Source organism: Sciurus vulgaris, assembly GCF_902686455.1.
Source record: "Sciurus vulgaris genome assembly, chromosome: 16".
Taxonomy (NCBI): domain Eukaryota; kingdom Metazoa; phylum Chordata; class Mammalia; order Rodentia; family Sciuridae; genus Sciurus; species Sciurus vulgaris.
In genome coordinates, this window is record NC_136477.1 from 50,786,976 (window position 1) to 50,810,058 (window position 23,083).

The 23,083-nt window shown below is 43.6% G+C and overlaps 1 protein-coding gene across 1 annotated transcript in view; it reads right to left on the reverse strand.

The window, feature by feature from the left end:
* The window catches only part of CACNA2D3 (calcium voltage-gated channel auxiliary subunit alpha2delta 3), an 871,596-nt gene that overhangs the window by 68,304 nt on the left and 780,209 nt on the right, over positions 1-23,083 (reverse strand). Inside the window, 5 exon segments of the mRNA XM_079115690.1 lie at positions 315-367; positions 3,099-3,174; positions 16,899-16,942; positions 16,944-16,970; positions 20,336-20,398. Coding sequence (XP_078971816.1) covers positions 315-367; positions 3,099-3,174; positions 16,899-16,942; positions 16,944-16,970; positions 20,336-20,398 — 263 coding nt within the window.

Genomic DNA, 23,083 nt, shown 5'->3' on the forward strand with positions numbered 1-23,083 from the left:
GGCAGTGTGTTCTGACCACAGCCCACCCAGGTTGCATTAAAAACAGCCAGATATCCATGTTAAATTTAACAGTAACCACAATAAATAAATTCAGTGTGTATTGCAAGCTGTTAGTCTGCTAAACAATGACATAAGGAGTGATCATGTATAACGTAATGAAAGGTGGTGTTTTGGGTCTTGATATTCAATATTTCAAAATGTTTGATGTGGCTCTATCAGTATTATGACTCTAATGGTGATTGAAAATATGAAAATCCAATGTATTTCATAACCCTCCAAAATAGCACTTTCCCCCAAATGCAGGTTGTACTTACAAGACAAGTTCTGTCATGATCCATTTCACAGCAGAGAGGAAGGCATTATAAGGCTGAAGGGAAGAATTCAATCCACTTAAAACAATGTATCACACACCAAGTTTGGAGTTTAACTTAAGGCTTTACTGAAAGACAATGTTATTCTTCTAGAGAGATTGATATCTTGTTAAACCAGTGATGCTCTAGCTAAAGCAAGAAAATGGTTGGATACTGTGTCTGAAAACTAACATTCTAAAACTTTGAACTCCCGGGTAGTGAGATGTGATTTACAAGTAAAACAAACACTGAATACAAGGGTTATCTCGGGGAGGAAAGAGGAAGTTCAGTCAATGATGCTTAAACCTTTACCCTCTAGGGGCTAATATTTTTGCAGCCCAATGCTGAGGGGTTGGGGGCTGGAATCATAACTAGTTTTAAATGGTAATTCACAGAGCTCCCTTTTGGGAAGGTGACTCTCTCTGTTCTCCATCACTGTCTGTCATTCATGGAAATCAGCACAAATTGCATACAATTGATTTTAATGCCTTCCATGAATTATGTAGGATTTGAGCTGCCTTTTCTCACACTTACATATTTGGACTTTGGAAAAAAAAAAATGATAACCATATAAACATGTGATTTTTATCCTTGCAGAAAATCCCCATCACTCTATAAAAGAAGGCATTGACAGCCTAATCTTTATTTCAGAATATTTTAATTAAAAAAAGCAGTTGGATTGTTTACTCTGTGATATTTCCTATGTGGATAATTCAATTTCCTGAATTCTGGAAAATACCAAGTCTCCCCTCAGTTGTTCTTTGTACCTAGGTATGCCAGATATGCGAGTGGTGGGTGGACTTGAGAGACAGGCAGTGACATTGGCAAAGCCCGGGCCCCAGATGTCAGGTCCAGAAAATTCTCAGAACCTTTTGTGGTTGCCTGTAGGTATCAGAGAATTAAAGTGCTTGCCAAATCTTGGTTTCTGAGGTGATTGCTACTTAATCCTACTTTCTAAGCACTTTAATTAGAAGAACTAGAACTGAGAATAGGGGAATTATCCAGTTTTAAGTAAAAGAAGAACACAGCACACATTTACTCCCCTACCATTGTTGAGATTTTCCTTTACCAGGCCAGAATGTAAATGAGAACAAAACCAAACAAAATACCACCACCACAAAAAACAAACAAAACCCCACTACCACCCCACTAGGGTTATTCCCAGCCCATGCAGATTTTAGACTTGCAAGCTTCTCTTGCTCCCATTTGACCGAGTGCTTCAACATCATTCCTGAGATAAAGAACCCCTGAGACCCCAGGATTAGGGTCAGATATGAACTTTTAACTGTTTTCCTGAAACCAAATGTAACCTGGTAGCCCCATGTTCTGTCATTATGTTTTTTGGCTTGGGAAAAAAAAATGTGATCATCTTTCTTTCAGAAAGATCCAGATGGTCAGACCCTGGGACAATTCCGTATCTTTGTCCCTGCTGGATGGGCAGAGTGGCTCAGAGGACAGAGAGGCTGAATAAAGGGATTAGGAAGCCTTGGAGGTTTGGCACAGAGGCAGATCACCCAGAGGCCAGGGGGAAAGGCCCTCCAGCATTCAGAACCCGGCTCAATATGAGTAAACAAAGGGATTATGCAAATATGGGATTAAAACATTTAAATGCACATTATCACTCAAAAGGATAATGCCATGGAGCTTTTAAGCCTAATGATGAAACCCTATCTAGGGAACACTTTAAGTCTGAAAATATTCATGCTAGGGTTATGGAAGTTGGGTTTAGAAAGACAGTCTCACTAAAAAGCCTTTTTTTTTCCCCAAGATGTCCAACTTATGGTTGTCTCTCACAGAAATTTTCCAGTTCTGAACCAATTCTTGCTTCTTCAGTGTAGAGAACTGCATTAAATGTTTGGTTTTTACATAATCCCTTGTAAGAACTCAGGTCTTGAAGAGAAGGTGTGCATCTTTCAAGACAAAAGTGGCTTTAAATCTCATATTTCAAACCAAATTTGGGGTTAATTTTTGGTACTTACAAAATCATCACATTGCAAGGTTTATAGTGATACATATGTGTGGACTTCTATAGAACTATACTCTTTTGTGTGTTTTTAGTATTTAATGTCCAAACTTACATTGTCCACCCATTGCAGAATTACATTTTTAAACCAAGAGTAAATTGTAACAGTTCATCTCCTGGACTCTGAAAGACAGTTTTTAATGATATAATACTGTGTTGACTGATCTGCAATTGTGACATCACCAATGGAATCGGCCACAGGGAAGACAATACTGGGGGGAAAAAATAGCAGCAGCAAGATCTGGGGAGATGACCTGCCATTAAAATCTGAATTCATTCATAGGCTAAGAGCTGTCTTGTAAACAAAAAGGAAGATTTTTGTTGAACAAAACCAAATCTTTCAGGCTGGGATTGTGGCTCAGTGCTTGATTGGCATGTGTGAGGCACTGGATTCGATTCTCAGCATCACGTATAAGTAAATGAATAAAATAAAGGTCCATCAACATCTAAAAAAATTTTTTATGTAAGAATGAGAGACTCAGCAAAACAGCTCCCCTTTTCTATCAAAAAGGGGGCTACTGCATTTGCCCATCAAAGACTCTGGGCCTGTTTCTCATTCATCTCATCACTGGATTTGGATTTAAACAGAAGCAATTTTTCGGTAATGCATCCAGTCAGGAAATAGCTTTAAACATTTATGGTTTTGAGAATATATATACTCGATCACTCCAAATACGGAGATAGGCTCTCAGAGATGGACAGAAATATGATCGTGTCATACTCACATCCAGGAGGCCATGGGCCCCATCACTGCTCTCCTTGTTGGCTCTACACATGGCCTGGTAGTCATAAAGCGTGATTCTATGGGAAAGAATGGAAAGGAGCTTAGTTAAACCACAAAACTTGGTCTAATAGCAAGGTGAGCTGTCCTTACTGTCAGTTGTGAGTCATAAACAATGTGTTTCTCCAATAAATGACTCTTGGAGTGAAAATGGGGAGCCTGGCAGAGTCATTTATTGGAGAAAAATCATGTCACCCCTTGAAACTTCTGGATCAAGGAGTATGAAGGCATTGGGAAGGGTAGAAGAGATGAGAACCCCCGTCTTGGTGAAGGAGCTATTTTGGTCTGAAACTAGGGTGGTTTGCATGGACCAACATATGCCAAAGGGAGTATCCTGTTCTGAACTGATTTTGAGCACTGGATGGAATCTACTTGATGGATGAGATCAGGAAGGTCCCCTTCATTTAAGAAGTGGCAGAACCAAGGGCTGGGATGGTAGCTCAGTGGTAGAGCACTTGCCTAGCATGTGTGAGATGCTGGGTTCGATTCTCAGTGCTGCATATTAATAAATAAAATAAAGATCCATCGTCAACTACAACTAAGAAAATATTAAAAAAAAAAAAAAAAAAAAAAAAAAAAAAGAAGGAAAAAGCAAAACCATACATCTTTCTCCAGCAGTAGGAAATAGGCCTGGACAAAGACAGGCCCTGCATATTGGCAATTTGTGGGGAACCAGCTGCACACTGAAAGTCATCTATATCCCCCCACTCCCACCACTGCATCATCAATAGTGGGCTTATTCTTACTTTTGAAATTATTATTATTTTTTTAATAAAGTGAACATTTCTAGCATCTACTGCAGCACTCATCATGGAGAGGAAATTCACTTTTCAAAGTGAATGCATGAGCAATTGACCTGCTACACAAATCCCGAGAAGACGATATATAACTGAGACCAAAGTGGTCCACTGCAAAGTATGTTGGAAAGACCTTGTTATCCAGACAAGGAGTTAGAGACAACACAGACACATGGGCCATCTACAAACACCAAGTAGAAAACTGGCCACAATTGACCAAACTGTGATAAAAGGCAGCTCCTCATCAGAATTCCCTGGGCAGCAAAGCCCAAGAATGCACCAGGGACAATCTCCTTTCCAGACCCCAAGGCCTCTCCCTAATCAAAACATGTCTTCTTTCCCATCTCTGGCTTGTTTTCATGATGCAGATCAAGAAAGAAACTTTGCTTATGGAAATAGACTGAACCAGACAAGCATTAACCTTGTCCCCACATAAGCTTCTAAGAGCAGTGCTCATCACTGTCATAACCTTGACACTGCCCAATTGCTGGATGGGCCACAGAATCAACTGCAGACAGCAGACAACTCTAACTGGTCCTCGAATGAGCCACTCAGCCAACATCCTGATCCTCACCCAGGGGACTCCTATAGGTGCCTCTGCAAGGGCTGCCCAACCAGGTCCCTACAGCTATCTTTGTGCCAAGGTCAGGCTAGAGGAGCGTGGGGCTGGGAGATTTGTATTTAGAAGTTGCTGCTGCCATGTCCTCAGGGGGCGGTACTGAGCAGGTTGCTTATCCCCTTCCGCGGCTTCACTTTCTCACTCCTCCAATGAGTTGGAGAATTCCTGAGATCTAAATACTCGGGTGTGTAGAAGTACACTGAACTATGCCGGGGAAGCATGCTGGGGTCATTAAGATACTAAAAGCCCCATGTCATTCCTTTTTAGCTTGGGATCTTAAAGTTTCACTGTTTGCAAAGGCCCAAGAGAAGCCACAGTTAAAGTGCCAAATTTGAAGCAATACCCTGTGCTCAAATTCTAACCCATCCACATACACATTCTTTCTCAACCCTCTGAGTGCCTATTTCAGAAATGTTGAGAATAATGGTGGTCATGAGAACTAAAGTTATATGTTGCATTGAGTTCAGTGCCTGGTACAGAGGATGCATTTAATAAAAAGCAGGCTGCAGTTGCTGTTATTTCATTGCTACTATGAGTTCATGGGATGGTGTTTAACACAATGGGAATCAACCCAGGTTTTACCCAGCTACTGGGGAATGGAAAAGTCCCTTTTCTTATCTCATTAGCAAGTGCAACAGAGCAAAATTCAGATTTGTTACTGCAGTACCAGACACCCTCAGAAGCTGTGAGGTTCACTAGGAGATGTGCAGGAACCTCTGTCTGTGGTCTTCTTACTCAAAGACCATGATTACAACCAGCTGATGTCTATAAGGCATCCTTCTGAGCCCACCCTTACAAGATAGACTTCCATCATCCCCATTTTACAGAGGAAAACCAAGTCTCAGCTAGTCAAAATAAGATGGCCAACTTCTCACATCTAACCGGTGGTAGAGCCAAAATAACTTGGGGCCAAGCTGAACCTGTCTCACACCTGTTCAGAAACTGGCTCTGGCAGAGTCTCACAAATTCTTAATTCAGAGCTGTGCCCCATTCTGGGGTACTAAATGGAATGTCACAGGAAATGCTACCCAAGATAAGGGCTCATAACCAATGTCAGGAATCAGCTTGTAACTCAAGCTGAGGGGCTGCTGTGTGCCCCTGCCAGGCTGGACCAGCTGGATCACAAGACCACCCTGCTAGGGTGGTTGTGTGCACATTGCTATGGTAACCATCCAACAGATGATGTCCGGAAACCTGGGATTCTCCTTGGATCATTTCCAAAGAAAACTAAATTGCTCTGGGGCAGCCTCAGGCCAGAGTTTCCATCTTTCACTTCCAAAAGAGGCTTTCTGATACTCTTGCCACTAAGGAAGTTACAAAGCAAGCCTCCCCTGTCGTCTCCACACTAGACAGGTTTAACTAGATGTTGCAGAAAGAAACTTCCAGATTATTACCCTTTGTGAAGTGATTCTGTTAGTTTTAAATAACTCCATTTTGTGGCTACCTGTATCCTGTTCAGCTGATTATAGTTGGAGAACATGATAATTACCTACTTTCATTCAGCTCTAAAATAAGCCCTGAGAATCATGCCCAGCCCAAGACTGATGTTGTGCAGTGGGAATTTATTCTCATTACAGATAACATGTCTTAATCTCCATGACATCACCACCAGGCCACTTCAACTGTGGTCGCTCGGCTGTGGGAGACCTTATCATCAACATCGCTGTGTTCCCCAGACAGATTTCTTTGAAACCTTGACAGAAGGCAGTTTTGGTCTCTGAAGCAGCAGCTCTAAGCTGCACAAACAAAACCTGGCCAGCTCTATGCCCATGCCTTGGGAAGAACTTCAGACAGCAAGTTCATGACATTGACACTTGTTTATAATCATTTCACTGATACCATTTTTTTCCCAACTAGACAAAAGTCACTGCTTAAAAAAAAAAAAAAAAAAAAAAAATTCCCCCCAAATTAGCAGGATGAATTTTAAAGGCACAAGCTCAACTCATTTAATCAGGCTAGCAACTGTGGGGACTAATATTTATTCACACCTACTGTGTGCCATGAGGCCGGGTCATTTACCTACAAGGACTCATTGGATTAGCTCACTTTCACTTACAAATGATTAGCCTAAAGCCAATCTTGAAACAGTTTCATATTTGCAAATTCAGACCCAGAAGCAGGACAAGGGAGGCGTTTGACATAAAGACCCACCATTGGGACATAATTAAGCAATTGTGAATCCAAAAGTCCGAGAAGCAAAATGACTCACTGAGGTAGCATGTAAAAATACGTATTCTTTGAGGGGCTATAAAACATGCTCTCTGGGGACATCTTTAACTTGCAAAGTTAAGGGCATACAGCAGGAACGCAGGATATTCTTAACAAAGGATAGCCGCCAGGGGAAGTCCTAACTCACAGAAAGCCAGAACTCTGGAAAGCTCCGTTGCCGATCTGGCTGTGAACAGAGGACCCCCTCTCTCCTGCTTGCTTTGGTCACTACTTCCTCCCACAGCAACTCCAACTGCTGAAAGAAGCACCATGCTTTCGGATCAGCCAACACAGCAGAGGCAGGGAATTTATAGCACGCTGGCCCCACTGCCTTTGAGTCTTCCCAGTGGAAATCACTAAAAACGAGTTGAGTTGATCATCACCCATCATTAGTAGAGAATAAGCTTCATGTGGGCACATGGGCCAGGGCCCAGCCACAGGGTCCACTGAAGAGCACCAAATGGAGAGCTGGAGGATTGGGGAGCTGGAGGAAACCATGCTAATTTGGCAGATGAAAGCGGAGAGCCCATCAGCAAAGACGTCTTTGTATTGACAGATGCTGATAGTACAGTAAGAAACAAAGCTGTAGATGCTGGTCTCATCAGCATCTCACCCAGACAACAAGAACGTCAACCATGAGAAATGAGTATTTTCTCCAAAAAGAGATCAGTAAAAGAAAGGGATGGGGCAGGGGCAGGTGGTGAGGGGAAGGGGAAATATGGGGGAGTGATATTGGCCAAATTTTATGGTTACATGTGTGCATGTACGAGTAAGTAACAACAAATTCCACCATTAGGTACAACTATAATGCACCAATATAAAAGCTGGAAAAAAGAGAAATAATTACTTTCCGTCAGGAAGGTTGGCATGTGTCAGGGGCATGGTGACATTAATAGGAGAGGAAACTGAGAGAAAGGTGAAATCATGGTTCAGGGTTATTGCAATTCTAGTCAACAGAGAGACTAGGTTATCAAACCAGGTCTCTGGTACCCTTAATTTTTTTCTTTCGTTCTTTTTTTTTTTTTTTTTTTTTTTTTTGCAGTGCTGGGGATCAAACTCAGGGCCTCACATATGCTAGACAAGTGCTCTACCACTGAACTATACCCTCCCCAGTCCCTCCCATACTTTAAAGCTGCACATCTAAACTGCTTCCCAGATGTGGATTCCCAAGAGTTATTCTCCTGAAAGATCTCATGGGGACAGGGCCTCATCAAAAGAATCCGGAAAATTCCTAGGCTATTCCTAGGAATTCCTGGTCTCTATTCCTAAGGCTCTTTGTGAGGATACAAGTTGGCATTTGTTTAAAAGAGTGGTTCTCAATCGTGGCTGCCCTTTAGGATCATCTGGGGAATGTAAAATATTCCTCTTCCTCCCAAGGTTTCACTGGGCGGGGCTGAAGACCTGGTACCGATTATGTTTTTCAGCTGCTCGAAGGATGCTAATGTGCAAGCAGGACGGGCATCATGGACTTGAGTGTGGTGCACTCTGCCGGCTCTTCCTTATGCATTGGTTTCTTCTCCTCCCTGTTGAACTGTGAGGGTCTGGGCATGTTTAGGAGCAATTCTCTGACCCATCAAATGGATGGGTGCCACCCGAGAACCTTGAGGTTGGATGGAGCTTCCCATCATTCCCAGGGAGCAGCCCTGATTTGGTAAACAGGTGTGAGTGCCCCAGAGTGTGTCATCTGAAGGACCGAGATCCCGAGTCTAAGCACCTGCTAGGATCACAACAGTCCTGGTCCCACTCAGAGCACGCTCTTAGTCTCATCTTCTTCCGTGCGAAGCAAATTCACTGGTGCCCAGAATAACTGTGACCCTAAATGTTGCCTCTTTACCTGGCTCTTCCGTGAAAATTACCTTGGCCTGTGAAACTGAAGGGGAAAATGGAATCCCAGTTCATTCCATAGAAAATATTAAATTTCCTTGGCCTCTTTGAGTAAGCAAGAAAAGAACTAGAAGAAAACAGTTGAATTCTGCTTCGGGAATGAGTTCATGGAAAACTCATGAAATGGGTAATGTGGGTGCTGGGGAAGCATCCTTGAGCTCTGCCACATCCATGAAGCCACATCTATACTACATGACAACCACACCACAATATGCTTGGGCTGTTCTTAGGGCAGTGCAGGCATGTCGCTAAGGGACAGTAATCATCAGTACCTGGAAGTGTCGATGTTGCTCAGTGGGCAGTACTGGGTGCTCCTGAGCTCAGCCAGCACTTGGACAAGGGACTTAGATGGTGGCTATGACCATTTGTGTTCAGGACTGCATTGAGCAAGCGGGTTGTCAGGGAGACTAGGAGCTGTGAACACAGCCCCATCTCTTGAGGATTTCTGAAGTGGGTATCACGGGAAACCGGGTTCAATATTTAGCAAAGTGGGGCAGGCTGCATGTAGTAGAGACTATAGCAGTCACCCAGTACCTATAATTCTCTTCTGGCAAGCAGAATCCTGACTCTTTAATATGTATATAGCTTGGGTTCCTTTGTAGGAGATTAAGCAATGATTAAGCATAAATATTTTAAGAGTCCACTTAATAAATTTATAAATGTATTAAAATACATTTTCATCAATAAATTTAATATTTGGTCTTTTGGATCTCTTTGAATTCTCCTTCTGCCAGCCATGACTGCAGATAAGATGGCTGGAGCTCAGCAGCTATCTTGGACCATTGAGTTTAAAAGTCCACTTGGAGGAAGATAGGGAAAAAAAAAGTTGTGGTCCTGGGTCCACAAGGACTAAGAGAAAGCCCCCAGGTTAACGTTTTCAAACTTCCTTCACATAAGAACAGGACTTCTTGTTATTTTGGATTTTTTGCTTGTATATCAGAATGAATTCCTGATATATCAGACTCCAAGTCTGAGTGCCCCTGAGTTCGATCCCTTTTACCCCCAAAATATATGTATATATACATTTTCTGCAGAGACATTTCTTCATATTTGTGCTTGATTCTCTCTTGAGGTAGAACAAGACTTGAGAAGAAATATGAAGAAATATCTCTGCAGGAAAAAAAAATATATATATATATATATATACACATATATATTGGGAGTGCCAGGGATTGAACTCAGGGGCACTCAAACACTGAGCCACATCCCCAGTCCTATTTTGTATTTTATTTAGAGACAGGGGTTCACTGAGTTGCTTGGCACCTTGATTTTGCTGAGACTGGCTTTGAACTTGATATCCTCCTGCCTCAGCCTCCCGAGTTGCTGGGAATACAGGCTTGTGCCACCTCGCTCAGCAGAAGATATTTTTGTCTACTCTGTGGAAAAAGAGCCATGGTGATAAGGAGAATATGCTCTGGAATCCAAGAGACGTGAGTTCAAATTCTACCTCCCTTTCTCATTCCTGTGGATAAACCTGACAAGTTACAAAAATGCTTGGCGTTCCCATTTCAGTTCTTCTTTTGTCAAATGGAAATAATGATCATAGTTACTTCATGGGGTTGTTGTGGGGATTAATTAGGGTAATGCATGCTAGCTGCCTGGAATTGGTCCTTCCCTGTGGTTCGTATTGAATGAATGAGACAGGCTGCCATCATGATGGAGGTGAGGGTGGCCATTGGGAAGGCTGTAATCAGAATTCTCCAGCGGCAGCTTTAGGATTTTACTGAGTGGTCCATTGGAATCTCTGGGTCTCTGCATTCCAGAAAGTTTGGCCCTGAAACACACTTGTCCAAGCCAATTCGTCTCCTTGTTCCCTTCAACGCCACCTCTGACAAAGCATACTTCTTGTGGAAACGGGCAGGTCAACAGGAAGCCATTACAGTCATTACAGGAGCTGCTGAGTATTAGGCTGGGGTGGGGCAGCCGGCATTAAAGGAGAGCAGCCCTCCAAGCATAACAGACTTCTCCTTTAACATTCTCTAGACTCCAAGGCCAGGGCATTTGCTGAAATGCAAAGTGATTACCAAAGACAGGAAAGCTCCCAGTCCCACCAGAGACAGGGTAGAAATGGTCCAAGTCTTGAATTTACCTGGATGTGTCACCTTTGAGAAAGGTAATTTAAGCAGCAGAAGGATCTGCTACAGGAAACTTCACACAAGCCAGCCCCGTTAATGAACATGTGGGGCAGGATGAAGAGGACATTTGCCAGGCCCCACAGGGGATATAAGGATGGCCTTGGAGGGGTGAAAGACCAGGCATGCTGCACCAATGCAAAGCTCAAAAACCAACATGCACATAGGCACCAAACACAACCGCTGGGAAAAGGGGACAATAGCCGAAAGACACAGGTGTTATTCACAGCCCTGAAGGAAAAACAAATTTTTTAGCAAGCAGTCCATTTCCCTGGAACCCTCGGGCCAGGTGTGCTCAGTTGGTCTTTCTGTCTTCAAGCATAATTAGTTATACAAAGAACAAAGGAAGACCCTTTGGCCTTCCCAGAAACCACAAGAATGTTGGGTAAAAGCAAACAACCCAGGTTGCAAACTCTCAAGTTCTGGGTATTTGATAAAAGCAATAGCATTCTTTGATCCTTCATGAGGATTTATTTCTTCACCTGTTTTCTAAAGGACATTGACCTTTGTTGGGCGCCATATTGAACTCATTTCCAAGTTCCATCAACCTGGTTCAAAGGTCCTAAAAGCCATGCTTGTCCTGCTCATCTAACAACTGAAATTTTCTATCCAGGCTGGGAGTCTGATTCAATGGAACTCAGGCGGTGTTCTGTCACTTAAAGATGCGAAGGGAAGAGATGAAGCAGGAAGAAGGTAGAAGATCCACTGTTTTCCCAGCAATCTGCTGAGCACCTTGTTGTAGCAGGATGCACTTCCTGAGACAGAAACTGAGTATTGTTCTTGCTATGTCTATGCCTGTTGTGTTCTAGCATGGGTGGTGACAGAGAATCCCCCTGGGATCTCCAGGAGGATAAACCATCTTCCAGAGGTGGTCCCCTCCCACCAACCCTTAAAGGAAGGAGGCATGTGCTGGAAGATAATCCAAAGAGCAAACCCCAGACTGGAGACCCTTCTGACTTGAAAGGGGTCAGTTCAATTTTGTTTCCTTCAAAGTCTAAAAAGAGGAGGGAAAACAGACAAAACAGAAGGATCAGAGATCCGGAGTCCAGGATCAGAGACTAGTCATGTATGAACCCCCCGTTTTTGACCCACCACATCAGCTGATTTTACCCTGCAAGGATTCTCCCCTGTACTCACACTTGGAAGTGTCCAACCAGGAGGTTGAACCCCTGTGCTCAAGAATACAGTCTGCAGCATGTATGTATCCTCAAGATGGGGACACCTAAGCTACACACGCTTCCATCTGCCCTCACTTGCAGGTTCATGAATACATTTTGGTCCTATTTTGAGACAGAGGAAACTAAAAGATAGTGAGTTGAAATTGCCCAGGCAACTCCTAAGGGGACAGTAGCTAGACTGGAACCTGAATACTTGTAACTTAGTTTTTCTTGATGCTGCATTTGAGAATCACGTGGAAGCTTTTAAAGTATGCCAATCCCTGGGCTCCTTCCCCATACCAATTTTAAATCTTCATGGGTACAGCCTGAGTACAGGTGTGTTTTATTTATTTATTTAGTATGTGTGCAGGTGATACTGAGGATTGAAGCCAGGAGTGCTCTACCAATGAGCTACATCCCCAGCGCTTTTTATTTTATTATTATTTTTTTTAATTTTGAGACATGGTCTAGCTATGTTGCCCAAGGGTGGCCTTGAATTTGTGATCCTCCTGCCTCAGCCTCCTGAGTAGCTGGCATTACAGAGGTGCACCACTGCACAGGTGTATTTTAATTCCCCTCTAGGAGATGCTAATGCAAGAGCACAATAGAATCCAGGCCCATATGCCAATCCAGATGTTGTACTGTAGAGGTAACTTTTGTGCAGTAACAATTTTCTGCACCATGGGAAACTGAACCCAAAGATCTCAGACCTTTATAACTCTTAAAAACAAATATCTCCTGTTTGCAATAATTTTCAACTTGAAAATAATTTTTTACATATTTTATAGGTAAGTCTCAGGAAATTCACCAAGGTCCCAAGAAGTAACTTGGGATCAGAGAGGCTGAGAAACCTGTCCCAAACCACACAGTTGCCAATCTGATGCTCAACCTAATTTTTTATTTCAAAAGCAGAGTATCACAGAGGCCCCATCAGGAAGCTTGATTACTTCTCTGTGACTGGCTGCAATTGTTTTCACTTCTCCCTGGAAGTCTGACTATACTGAATTGGCATCATGGGGACAATGAAGAATAGGGAAAAAAGGGATCATAATAAAAGGATTTGGAAACAAGAATTTCTCCTGATAGTTGCAAGAGGGACAGTGTCACAGCCAGTGTCATACAGTGTGAATTCTGAAAAATAAATAAATCCAAGAATTTCACTAGATATGAAGGAAAGTGAAGAAGGAAAGCAGCTAAAACAAAAAACCCTTAATGAGTCACTACTCAGGGAATCCACTTTCAGCTGGTAAGAATGAAGAGCATATTTGAGGTCCTCTGTTTAGAACACACAAAGCTGACCAGCAAATGGCATCCAATGAGCAAAGAAGAAGCCAGGGAGGGGTATTGGTCTCAGGATTTGTCAACTTCAGGGAAAAGAAATCTGAGCCATCTCCTCACTCTGCTGGCCTCCCTTCTGGAAGTTCTGCTACCCAGATAAGACACTGCTGAACCAACACCTTCGCCAGCCATCTCTCACCTGTCCCGCACAACTGAAGGATGCGCCACACTAGGACTTAACTGTACAGAACACCAGGAAAGGGCAAAATTCTGTGTTCCTACTGCAGCATACTGGAACTCAGTTCTGCTATACAGAGATTTAGGGCAAGATCTTTCTAAACTTTATTATTTCTGTGTGCAAAATGGGCACATTTATGTAGTATATGTATACCAAGGCTGGCTCAGAGTGTGGCGGCCTGAATCATCACACAGCCTGGCACTTGGAAGAGCCCTGCATGGTTCAATATTCTGCTGTCAGGGTTTGAAATTCTTGAGACTCTCTGAGCAAGGGCCCTCATGGTTTTTCTTTGCACTGGACCCTGCTATCATGTCCCGTTCCTCTCTGTCTCACAGTTGCTGGCAGAGTAGGATGGGTCCCTGTGACCCAGCTGGCATGTGGGCAGGTGCTCAGGGGCGGCAGCTCTTGGTCATTACTTTCACATTGCTGAAGCTCGTGCTGTTTATTTGGTGCCTGGACGCTAGGTTGTAAGTAAGTTGGGTGGATAGAGCCAGGCCCAACTCAGCTTAACTGATGGAGAGTGGCCTGCTTTGCCCCTTGTGTAGTATTACGTGATGCTGCAGGACCATCTTAAAATTCTCCCACTTGCTTCTGCTTCACAGGAATCCGTGGTTTCCCACCCCACCTGGCACTGGAGACCCAGGAGTGGATGCTCTTTCACTCTGATGGCATTGCCTGGTAGAACAGCCATCAGGTCCCTGCGTGGTCACAGAAAAAAGGCAGTTTCTGTGATAGTTAAGAGCAATCAGGGAAACGGTCTACTGCCACATAGGCAAGTGTCACCTCACTTCCATGTGTCCCTACAGAAAGGTCAGCAAAGACAGGGCAGGGGAAGAGAGACCATTGGGAGGTTGTGGAGGGAGGTGGTGTTCTCTTTTTGAGTTCTTTTTTTCTGGAGATGAGTAGAGGGCTCTTTGGTATGAAACTCACTTCTTTAGGACAGATTATAAGCTGATCGAATCAAGAAATATTGTGCTAGTCAGCAGGGGTCCCAGATGCTGAGATGTTAACCTCAACAACTGATCCCAAGCTTTACCTGAGCTAACCATATCTCCAAAACCTGTGGGTACCCATTGTTTGGGGATGTGGTTCACTTTAATGCAGCGAGTGACCTCCATTTCAGAGTACAGTTACTTCCAGCTACATCCTTTCAATGTTTCTGAAATGGACGTTGGAAGGGATAGACTGTCAACCGTGTGCTCTTAGCAACACTGCATGTGGGGCAGCGTGAGGGCCTTTGTGACCCATTTCCAGGATGACCGTACTTCACCACTAGGGACCTATCACCAGATGTCATGGACATAAGAATACAGAAGAAGCCTCACCTGGTGCTAAGCAGGAAACAAAATCATGACTGAGCATAGATCCATGACAAAATCCACAGGAGCAGCTAGCAATTATTGAGCTCCCAGTGTATGCCAGGCACCGTGCTAAGAAATTTATGCATGTTATTGTCTCATTACCTCTGACAGCAAAATTCAGAGGCTGTTGTTATTATCACCATCTTCATTTTTCCACATAGAACCCAAACTTGAGAGGGTAACTTGACTCATTCTAAGTTATGCTGCTAGTAAATGTCAGAGCCTGGACTTGATCTGTCTGTCTGACTCCCAGACTCCAATCCTCATTGCCTTCCTGGTCCCAGGGAGGGGGACCTTCAAAGTGTGGGGGACCGAGGAGGCTTGTCAACTAGCCCCTGCATGATGGCAGTTTCTGTGATAATTAAGTAAAGCTCCCAGCCCTTCCCTTTTCTCAAATATGTCAGCTAGTCTTGTCATAAAAGAAAGTTCTAGATTCATGCCCAACCATACTTACCCATATGAAGGAGAGACTAGAGTCTAAAATTCCATTACAATGTAACCTTTCTCTTCCCTTTCCACCAACAGTTCGAAAAACAGTATCCAAGAGGGGAGATGGGGGGAAATGGGTTTGTTAAGAAGTTGAAAAATAAGAAACACGTGTGTGATGATTCCACATCCTTTGTCTCCTCCCCACCGAGCTGAAACAAGTTAACATGATACAAATGTACACAGCCACCTTTGGATAAGAAAAATCACTGGTTCCCTGGCTGGCAGACCATCCGGGAGCTGCTGTGGAAGTTTGGAGAAGTCATAGACAACCCCAGGGCAGCCAAGGCCAGGTCCAAGCAGAGCTCCAAGTGTGAGAACAATGGTTCCTGGCAGAGAAGAAAACTGTACTTGGATTTTTAAAAGGGAACTGGGCAGGGTAAATAATCTGCTACAGGCAGGTTCTGAGAGCAAGCCTGGGTGGTCAGAGATTGCAGAAGGGCTGCCGCATGCCAGTTTTTTGAGATCATTTTCTCTCTCTCTCTCTCTCTCTCTCTCGCTGCTTTTTCTTCCCTTTCTGGCGCAAACAAGCTATGGAATTTCAAAAACTGGGTCATCATTTTTGAATTCCCTGCTTTCAGCACAGCACTCAGTTGGTCTTGCTGACTGGCTTAAAGGTCTAATTTCCTGAGCTAACACTTCCTAGCCATGGGCTGCAGCGGAAGTAATAGGCTGGGGCTGGCTTTTCCCTGTAGCCGCTGTGCAAGGGCTCTCACAGGCAAGCTAGAGGTCCATCCTTGCACTTCCTGCTCCTATGTATTTATTTAACAACATTGAAATGTGCCCGTTAAAGTTCCATTTCAAAGGCAATCATTCTTCCTGGGAGGCCAAGGGAGTTGGGGACAGCACTGACCTTCCCGGGAGACCTGCTGACACCTCGATTTCAGGGGGTAATGGCTTTTTCCATGGGCTTTGGTGTTTCCAAGAGCAAGGTTTGCCTGCCCAGTAGGGATATGGGACCAGGAGGAGGTAGATCTACCTGAGCTTTATTTAGGGTCCAGGGGGAGTTCTTACAAACCAGTAAATAGTGCCTGCACCCCCCTATGAAATGTGGTAGCATCTGAGTTTCCTTTCCAATAGTGACGTCCATGTACCTCCACAGGGAGAAAATCTGGAGAACCTTCCCTCGGTTTTCTAAGACAATATCGAGAAGGTTCCTAATATCTTCCTTGCCCAAGTTCCAGATTCCTGGATCAGGTGGAAACTTTTGTTTATTTCACATCCCCTTTGTCAGTGAGATAAAAATAATTCATTCCTCCTCCTAGATCAGGTGGAAACTTTTCCTACTTCTTCCCAGAGACTGGCTTAGGCCTGAGAGAATCCTGTTAGCTACAGACTCCTACTTCAATATTGGCCTCCAATAAATTCCATGCTGGGCGAACACAGGAAACTCATTGTGAGCTGTTTCTAAGACTCTTAACACTCATTGCGCAAGGCATCGAATTTCAGCAAGATCTTCCGGAGCATTGAACACAAGTGGAAACCAGCTCTGGGGTCAAGTCTGGGCTTGCTTTATTTGACCTTGGTTTGTTTTATTTATTTAGGTAAACTTTTCGGGGGACTCCGAGGCCATAAACTCCTTACCTTTTAAAGGAGCCCATTGTTAATAATTTGTTCATCACGGCCCCCCTCCACCTCGCCAAAAAAGTCTCCAGTCTGTGGGGAAGAAAAGAAGACAAGCTAGGAAGTGTAGATAAATAATGAACCCAAAGAGCAGAGAAGAAATGAAAACAGCACACAGTCTGTTTCCTGGAACTGACAGGAGCCAAAGGTGGGTTTTCAGGACCATAGTTATATGAAAGCAGAGGTCCTTCTATCTAAGAGTTATTATAAGACATTACAGGGGTTAGTGAGCAGATAGGAATGTCTTCACAATACATAGGGGAGGGTTTGCATAACACACTTGGAATGCAAAAATTAAAACATGCACGCGCGCACACATACACACACACACACACACACACACACACACACACACACACACACACACCATTACCCTTGGATGGAGCAGGCATTAATCTGCATGTAATCCCTTGTGATTAAAATGCTACTTCATATAGACAGAACAAGGCTGTGAAAGGGCTTCCTAAGCAGTAATAAAAAGAATTGTCTATAATTCCTAGGTGACCTATTTAGAAAAATACAGCTGTGCTCTTCCTTGGCCCTGTAGATTTCCTGCAATCAAGAACCCATCCTTTCTCCAGATCACTTTCTGGGGAACCCTCTCATTTTGTCCATGGGTTGTTAATGTGTTGATCAAGAATAAGACTGTCCAGCCCCTTGTGGAGACTGAAAGGCCAATCAAACGCCTCATGGCCTACCCCCTCATCTGGGCTGGGTTCAGGTCATTGCTTGGACTGACGCTTTTGGAAGTCTAGTTCTGGCTGCTGGATGGGATGAGATTTCCAAAATTTGCAGGATAAACACCCTCATGGGTGTTCTCCAAAACTTTAAGAACTACCGTGATGGAGATATCCCATGGGGTGGGGTATATGCACTGCAGAGGAACAAAGCTTGTGGCAACAGTCACCTTCTGCCAACACCCTGGGGATGAGCATGGAGAATCTGCATCTCCACCCTGGTACTCTGAGGATGGATAGCTTGTGCATGTGATGTGTGGTGTGTGTGTGTGGTGTGTGTGTGTGTGTATTTGTATAGGCCATTACAACAAGAGCTGAAGTCCCACAGCTTCCTTAGGCATTGTATTAACTAAACCCCAATTCCCTGGTAACCAGTTGAGTGACTTCAACCACACTCCTGAGTTCCCAAGGCAGGAGAAGGCATAGAGAGAGGCTTCTGGAAAAAGTCAGGACAGGGTTAGTGATATAGCTCAGTTGGTAGAGTGCTTGCCTGGCAAGTATAAGGCCCTGGGTTCAATCCCCAGCACTGCAAAAAATTTAAAAAGAAAATAAAAATAAAAATGGAAAGACAAAGAGGAGGAAAAAGGAAAGTTTCTCTGATTGAATGTTCAGCACTTCCTTTTTCACTAGAAGTAAACTTGCAAACTCCGTGGGCGTGTACTGCTGTTAGGAGCAAGGACATTTGTACTTTGTGTGTGTAAATATGCCAGTGTCAATGGAAGTGGTTGTTAGATGAAGAAGAATTATCCTAATTGGGGTGCAGGAAGCCAGACAACATCAAACAAGCCCAGGCTGAGCAGGCTGGCAGGCCACTGGGTAATGCTGCAGACCTATTACAGCCAGAGAGAGCAGGGTGTCCGCAGTCATGGCTTCGTTAGAGGCTCGTCTTCCTGTTTCAACCATTTGTTGGTCAGTCCAGGACTGGCCCCTGACAGATATCCACTCAGTCTCTCCTGCACCCCCAAGGCCAGGGTCCTCTCTCAGGGTCCATATCTCATTCCTGGATATGGCAGGAGGATGGCATTCACCTCCCAGAACATCAATCTCTGTAGATTCTCACCGTTTCCCTTCCCAACTGGCTGGCCATATTACTGCAGGCTGATGGGCCTTTCTGTTGCCTTGGAGACTGGCCTTGTTTCAGGGACTCCTGTCTAAAGTCCATCAACTGTCCAATATGCAGTTATGTCCAGCACTGGAGGAGATTGTGTGTGGGCATTTTGAGTCTTGAAGGTTCAGTTAAAATCTTGCTACATGCTCATGGATAAGAGAAGTGGAAGCACAGTTCCTCAAGTGTCCTGAAGTCACTATTAAGTGAACCAACCACTAGGCTCAGATCCTAAAGAGCCAACTTAAGGACATTTCACTTATTTGTTAAGCATTAATGGACCTATCATACTAATGACTCCTAAAGAACTTGAAATTATTTAAAAGAGAGTTCATTTTTAAAATATTCACATCCTCAATATAGTGATATATATTAGTTACATTTTAAACAATGCTCATTTTATACAGCCTATCTGGAGGCTCATGCAGGTAAAATAATGTGTCACAGATCCTAAAACTAGTCAAAGGATGACAACTAGCACCAGAAAAGCTTCTGTCTTTCTTGCTAATAATTTTTGCAGGGGCTGGTGGGTACTGGGGATTGAACCCAGGAGCTCTTAACCACTGAGCCACATCCCTGGTTCTTATTTATTTTTTATTTTGAGACGGGGTCTTGCTAAGTTGCATAGGGCCTCACTAAGTTGCTGAGGCTAGCCTCAAACTTTTGATCCTCCTGCCTCAGCATCCCAAGTCCCTGGAATTACAGGCATGTGCCACAGTGCCCAACTTAATATTAATTTATTATGTAGTACTGCTCCAATTGTCTGCATTTGACCTTATTTTGATATGCTAACTGGATTTCTAATTGCAGGACAAATTTGAAGGCAGAAAGTCTGAATGGAAAACCCCTTTCTCTGTTACAGCGCTGTTGACTTTAACTATTATTCTGACTTCCAAATGCAGTGCAGATTCCTGGGCTCAGACTCACAGCCTGCTTACTGTCTGTCCCTCTTCCTCCTGCTCTCATACTGTGCAAGGCTCCATCAAATAAACAATATATATTTTTCTATCTCTGGATCCTTGTCCCTCAGTGTTAAGAGCCCAAGCTAATCCTTGAACTTAAATGACTGATTTTTTGGACAGCAAACCCAGAACAAAAGACATATCCAACCACTATGCAGGGGCACGTGTGTGTGTGTGTGTGTGTGTGTGTGTGTGTGTGTGTGTGTGTGTAGGTAAAATATCAGAAGGAGAAAATCTCCTTAAAGTTGCCCAAACTCTTTAGAGTACTTCCACCCTTAAGGCAAAAATTCTTTCGGTGGCACAGACAACTCTGAGTCTGAGTTCTATAAATTGAACATTTTATGAGTAAGAGAACAGACCCTGGGCTCTGCCCCCCAACAACCTCCCCCCACCACCAGGAGGTAAAAACTCTTTGGGGCCTGCTGGGAAGTAGACTGACATTCTTAGAGGGATGGAAATAAGGTTTTATAATCTCCTGCTATTACCTCTTACTTAGAGATCACTGTTGCTAAGTTTTAACACAGTAATTTGTTTGCCCTGACCCAAGCTCATTCTGAGCTGCTAATTTTGAGTTGGTTGGAATTTTTCACTTACCTGTGTGTAGTCTTCAGACACCAGAATAAACCCATTATTGTCTATGAGGTAACAGTTCACAGTCTAGAAAATAAAGGGGAAAAAAAAAGGCCACGATTTCAATTTTGGGTCCTCAGACTGCTTTGACACAGAATGACGTACCTCCATCTTGTGAGGAACCCATTTTTGGGTGTGGGGAGTTGAATTCAGGGAAGTGGGATCAAAAGAATACGTGTTACAAAGTGATGAGTTACAGTTAGTCTTGTTTTCTTGATTGGGTTTGTTTTGTTTTGTTTTGTTTTCTTTATGGGGCCTGAATATTTCCCAGGAACAAAGTGCTCAGAGGTCCCGAGTCTATATTTTTTTTGGTGGCTGAAGTGCTGGCTGTTTTGAAAGCAAAACGCCAGCACAATGTCATTACTCTAATGATGTATTAATGAAAACACCGTGTCAGCTCAGGGGACCATCAGGGGACCAGGTATATTTTTAATTTGTTCATAGACTGAGGCAGGGGGGGAAGGGGCAGCCTTCTGTTAAAGGGGCCCCTCAGGCCTCCTAAAGGTTTTCAAACTGTGTTTTTAATTGGGAGCTGCGCTTGGGGGCAGGGCTGTTAGCTCTTGGTAGCTCAGACTTATAAATTGTAGAAAGCAAGGTAAATCCCAACTTCGGCTTCTCCACCCTCCTTTAATCTCAAGTGAATGATTTGCTACAGGCTAAGTTTTAATTACAGTGCTGTGGAGTTTAAACTTAAGGCTTAATTCTGTCCTTGATGTAACTCAGTTTCTATTTATTGCAGCTTTACATACCGACTGAAACATTTAATTTGTAACATATCTTTACCCTGAGCTAAATTCCGCCTAGCTCCAGGCCACCGCGGGGCTGGTGGTTTCTGGGACACTGGCCTCTGCACAGGGTTGGTTTTAGTTGGGCACAAAAGGACAGCAGGGCCTTGGTCAGAAAGGTCTAACCTTTATTTCTAGACAGTGGTAGTAGGGATCACAAAATTAAAAGCCCGGAAAGTACCTTTTATAGAAGAGTAGCTGCCTCTGAGCTATTCAGTGTATTATAACAGCTGTCTTAGTTATTCAAAGGGGACAGATGAATGACTTAGGAAACCTGTTCCTGCTGTTCCGAGAAGCTCTTGGCTTCAGGGACCCTACATTGGTCGTGGGGGGAGTCACAATGGACTTCCTACATCTTCAGGAGACAGCATTATGGAAGTGATCTTGAAGAGCTGTGCTTTCAATATGGTAGCCACTAGCTTTATGTAGACTTATATCTACAAATTTTAGCTTGATTAAAATTAAAGACAGCTAAAAATTCATTCCCTGGGTTCCATATGTCATCTCAAGGGTACCACACGTATCCAGGGTGCAGGCTATGCTTTTGGACACATTCATGGCGGCAGAAAGGTATTTGGGACAGCAATGCCTTCGATTATACATGGACTCCAAGGAGTGCTATCCCAGTCTATATTAGATGGCTCACATTGGGTCACATTAGATAGATCTGTATCCTTGTGGATTTGAATGTCATGACATTCATTTTGTAGATACAGACACTAAGGCAAAGCTCTTACCCTCTCTGTTCAATCAATAAAGACATGCTGAGTATTGGAGGGGGTCTCCTTATTCAGATAGTGACCATCTCATTGCTCCCTGTCACACAGGGACTCAAAAGTCATCAGAGGCTCCTCCTCAAATTCCTAATTATAAAATTAGTTCCTACCCAAACACACCTAATCCATTAGTTTACTCTTGCAATGAGACCTACGTCTTTGGTCAATAGGTGTTGGACTAATGTTAAATATTAGGCAATACAACACAGATATAAGGTAAATGGAAAACTGATTGAAAATCTTGAGAAAGGTAAGATTTCATAAAGTCCAAAAAAGTGATGGTAGAAGACAGCTCCAATCACACAGGAAGCCACTGGCACATTAGGATCTGTTAGAAGTAGATGTCCAAATAAGGAAAAACTCACCGCAGACCAGATGGCAGTATTTCCAAAAAAGAATAATTTCAAAGTGTGGGACGGAGACAAGCCCCTGGGGAAATCCAACAGATCCTTCCCTCTATTTGACACTCTTTGTGATCACTCTGAGAAAATCCAATGCAAAGGATTCTTATTGTGGTTTTGTACGATTTTATTAGAAATATGGAATTCCTGACCCCCCCAAATTCCATCACATTTGTTTCTTGGTTGGAAAATTAGAGGACAGGATCTGGACACTGTGGCACATTGCCTGTAATCCCAGCAGTTGGGGAAGCTGAGGCAGGAGGATCGAGAGTTCAAAGCCCCCCACAGCAATTTAGCAAGGCCCTAAGCAACTCAGCAAGACCCTGTCTAAATAAAATACACACACACAAAAAAAAAAAAAAAAAAAAGAGCTGGGGATGTGGCTCAGTGGTTAAGCACCCTGGGGTCCAATTCCTGGCACCAAAAAGGAAAAGAAAAGCATAAAGCAAACTGTTAACCCACAGACAGCTAAAGAAAGAGCTTATCTGCCCATATTACCAAAGGATACTACAACAAATGGCAGAAAAGTCAGCCAGCCTGGTCAATGCACCAAGTGTGCCAGGTGTTTTCTGTATGGCCAGAAATAAGCAAAAACCAAAGTGACTGGCATTTGGGGCAGTCTGGCCAAATAGTATCCACCCCAAGCATAGGAACCTGGCTTCCCTGAGCATGGAAATTCTTAAGCTAATATCCGAAGCCAAGAGACTTCATCAGATGTAACTTGGCAGAGGAGTTTGTATATATCCAACA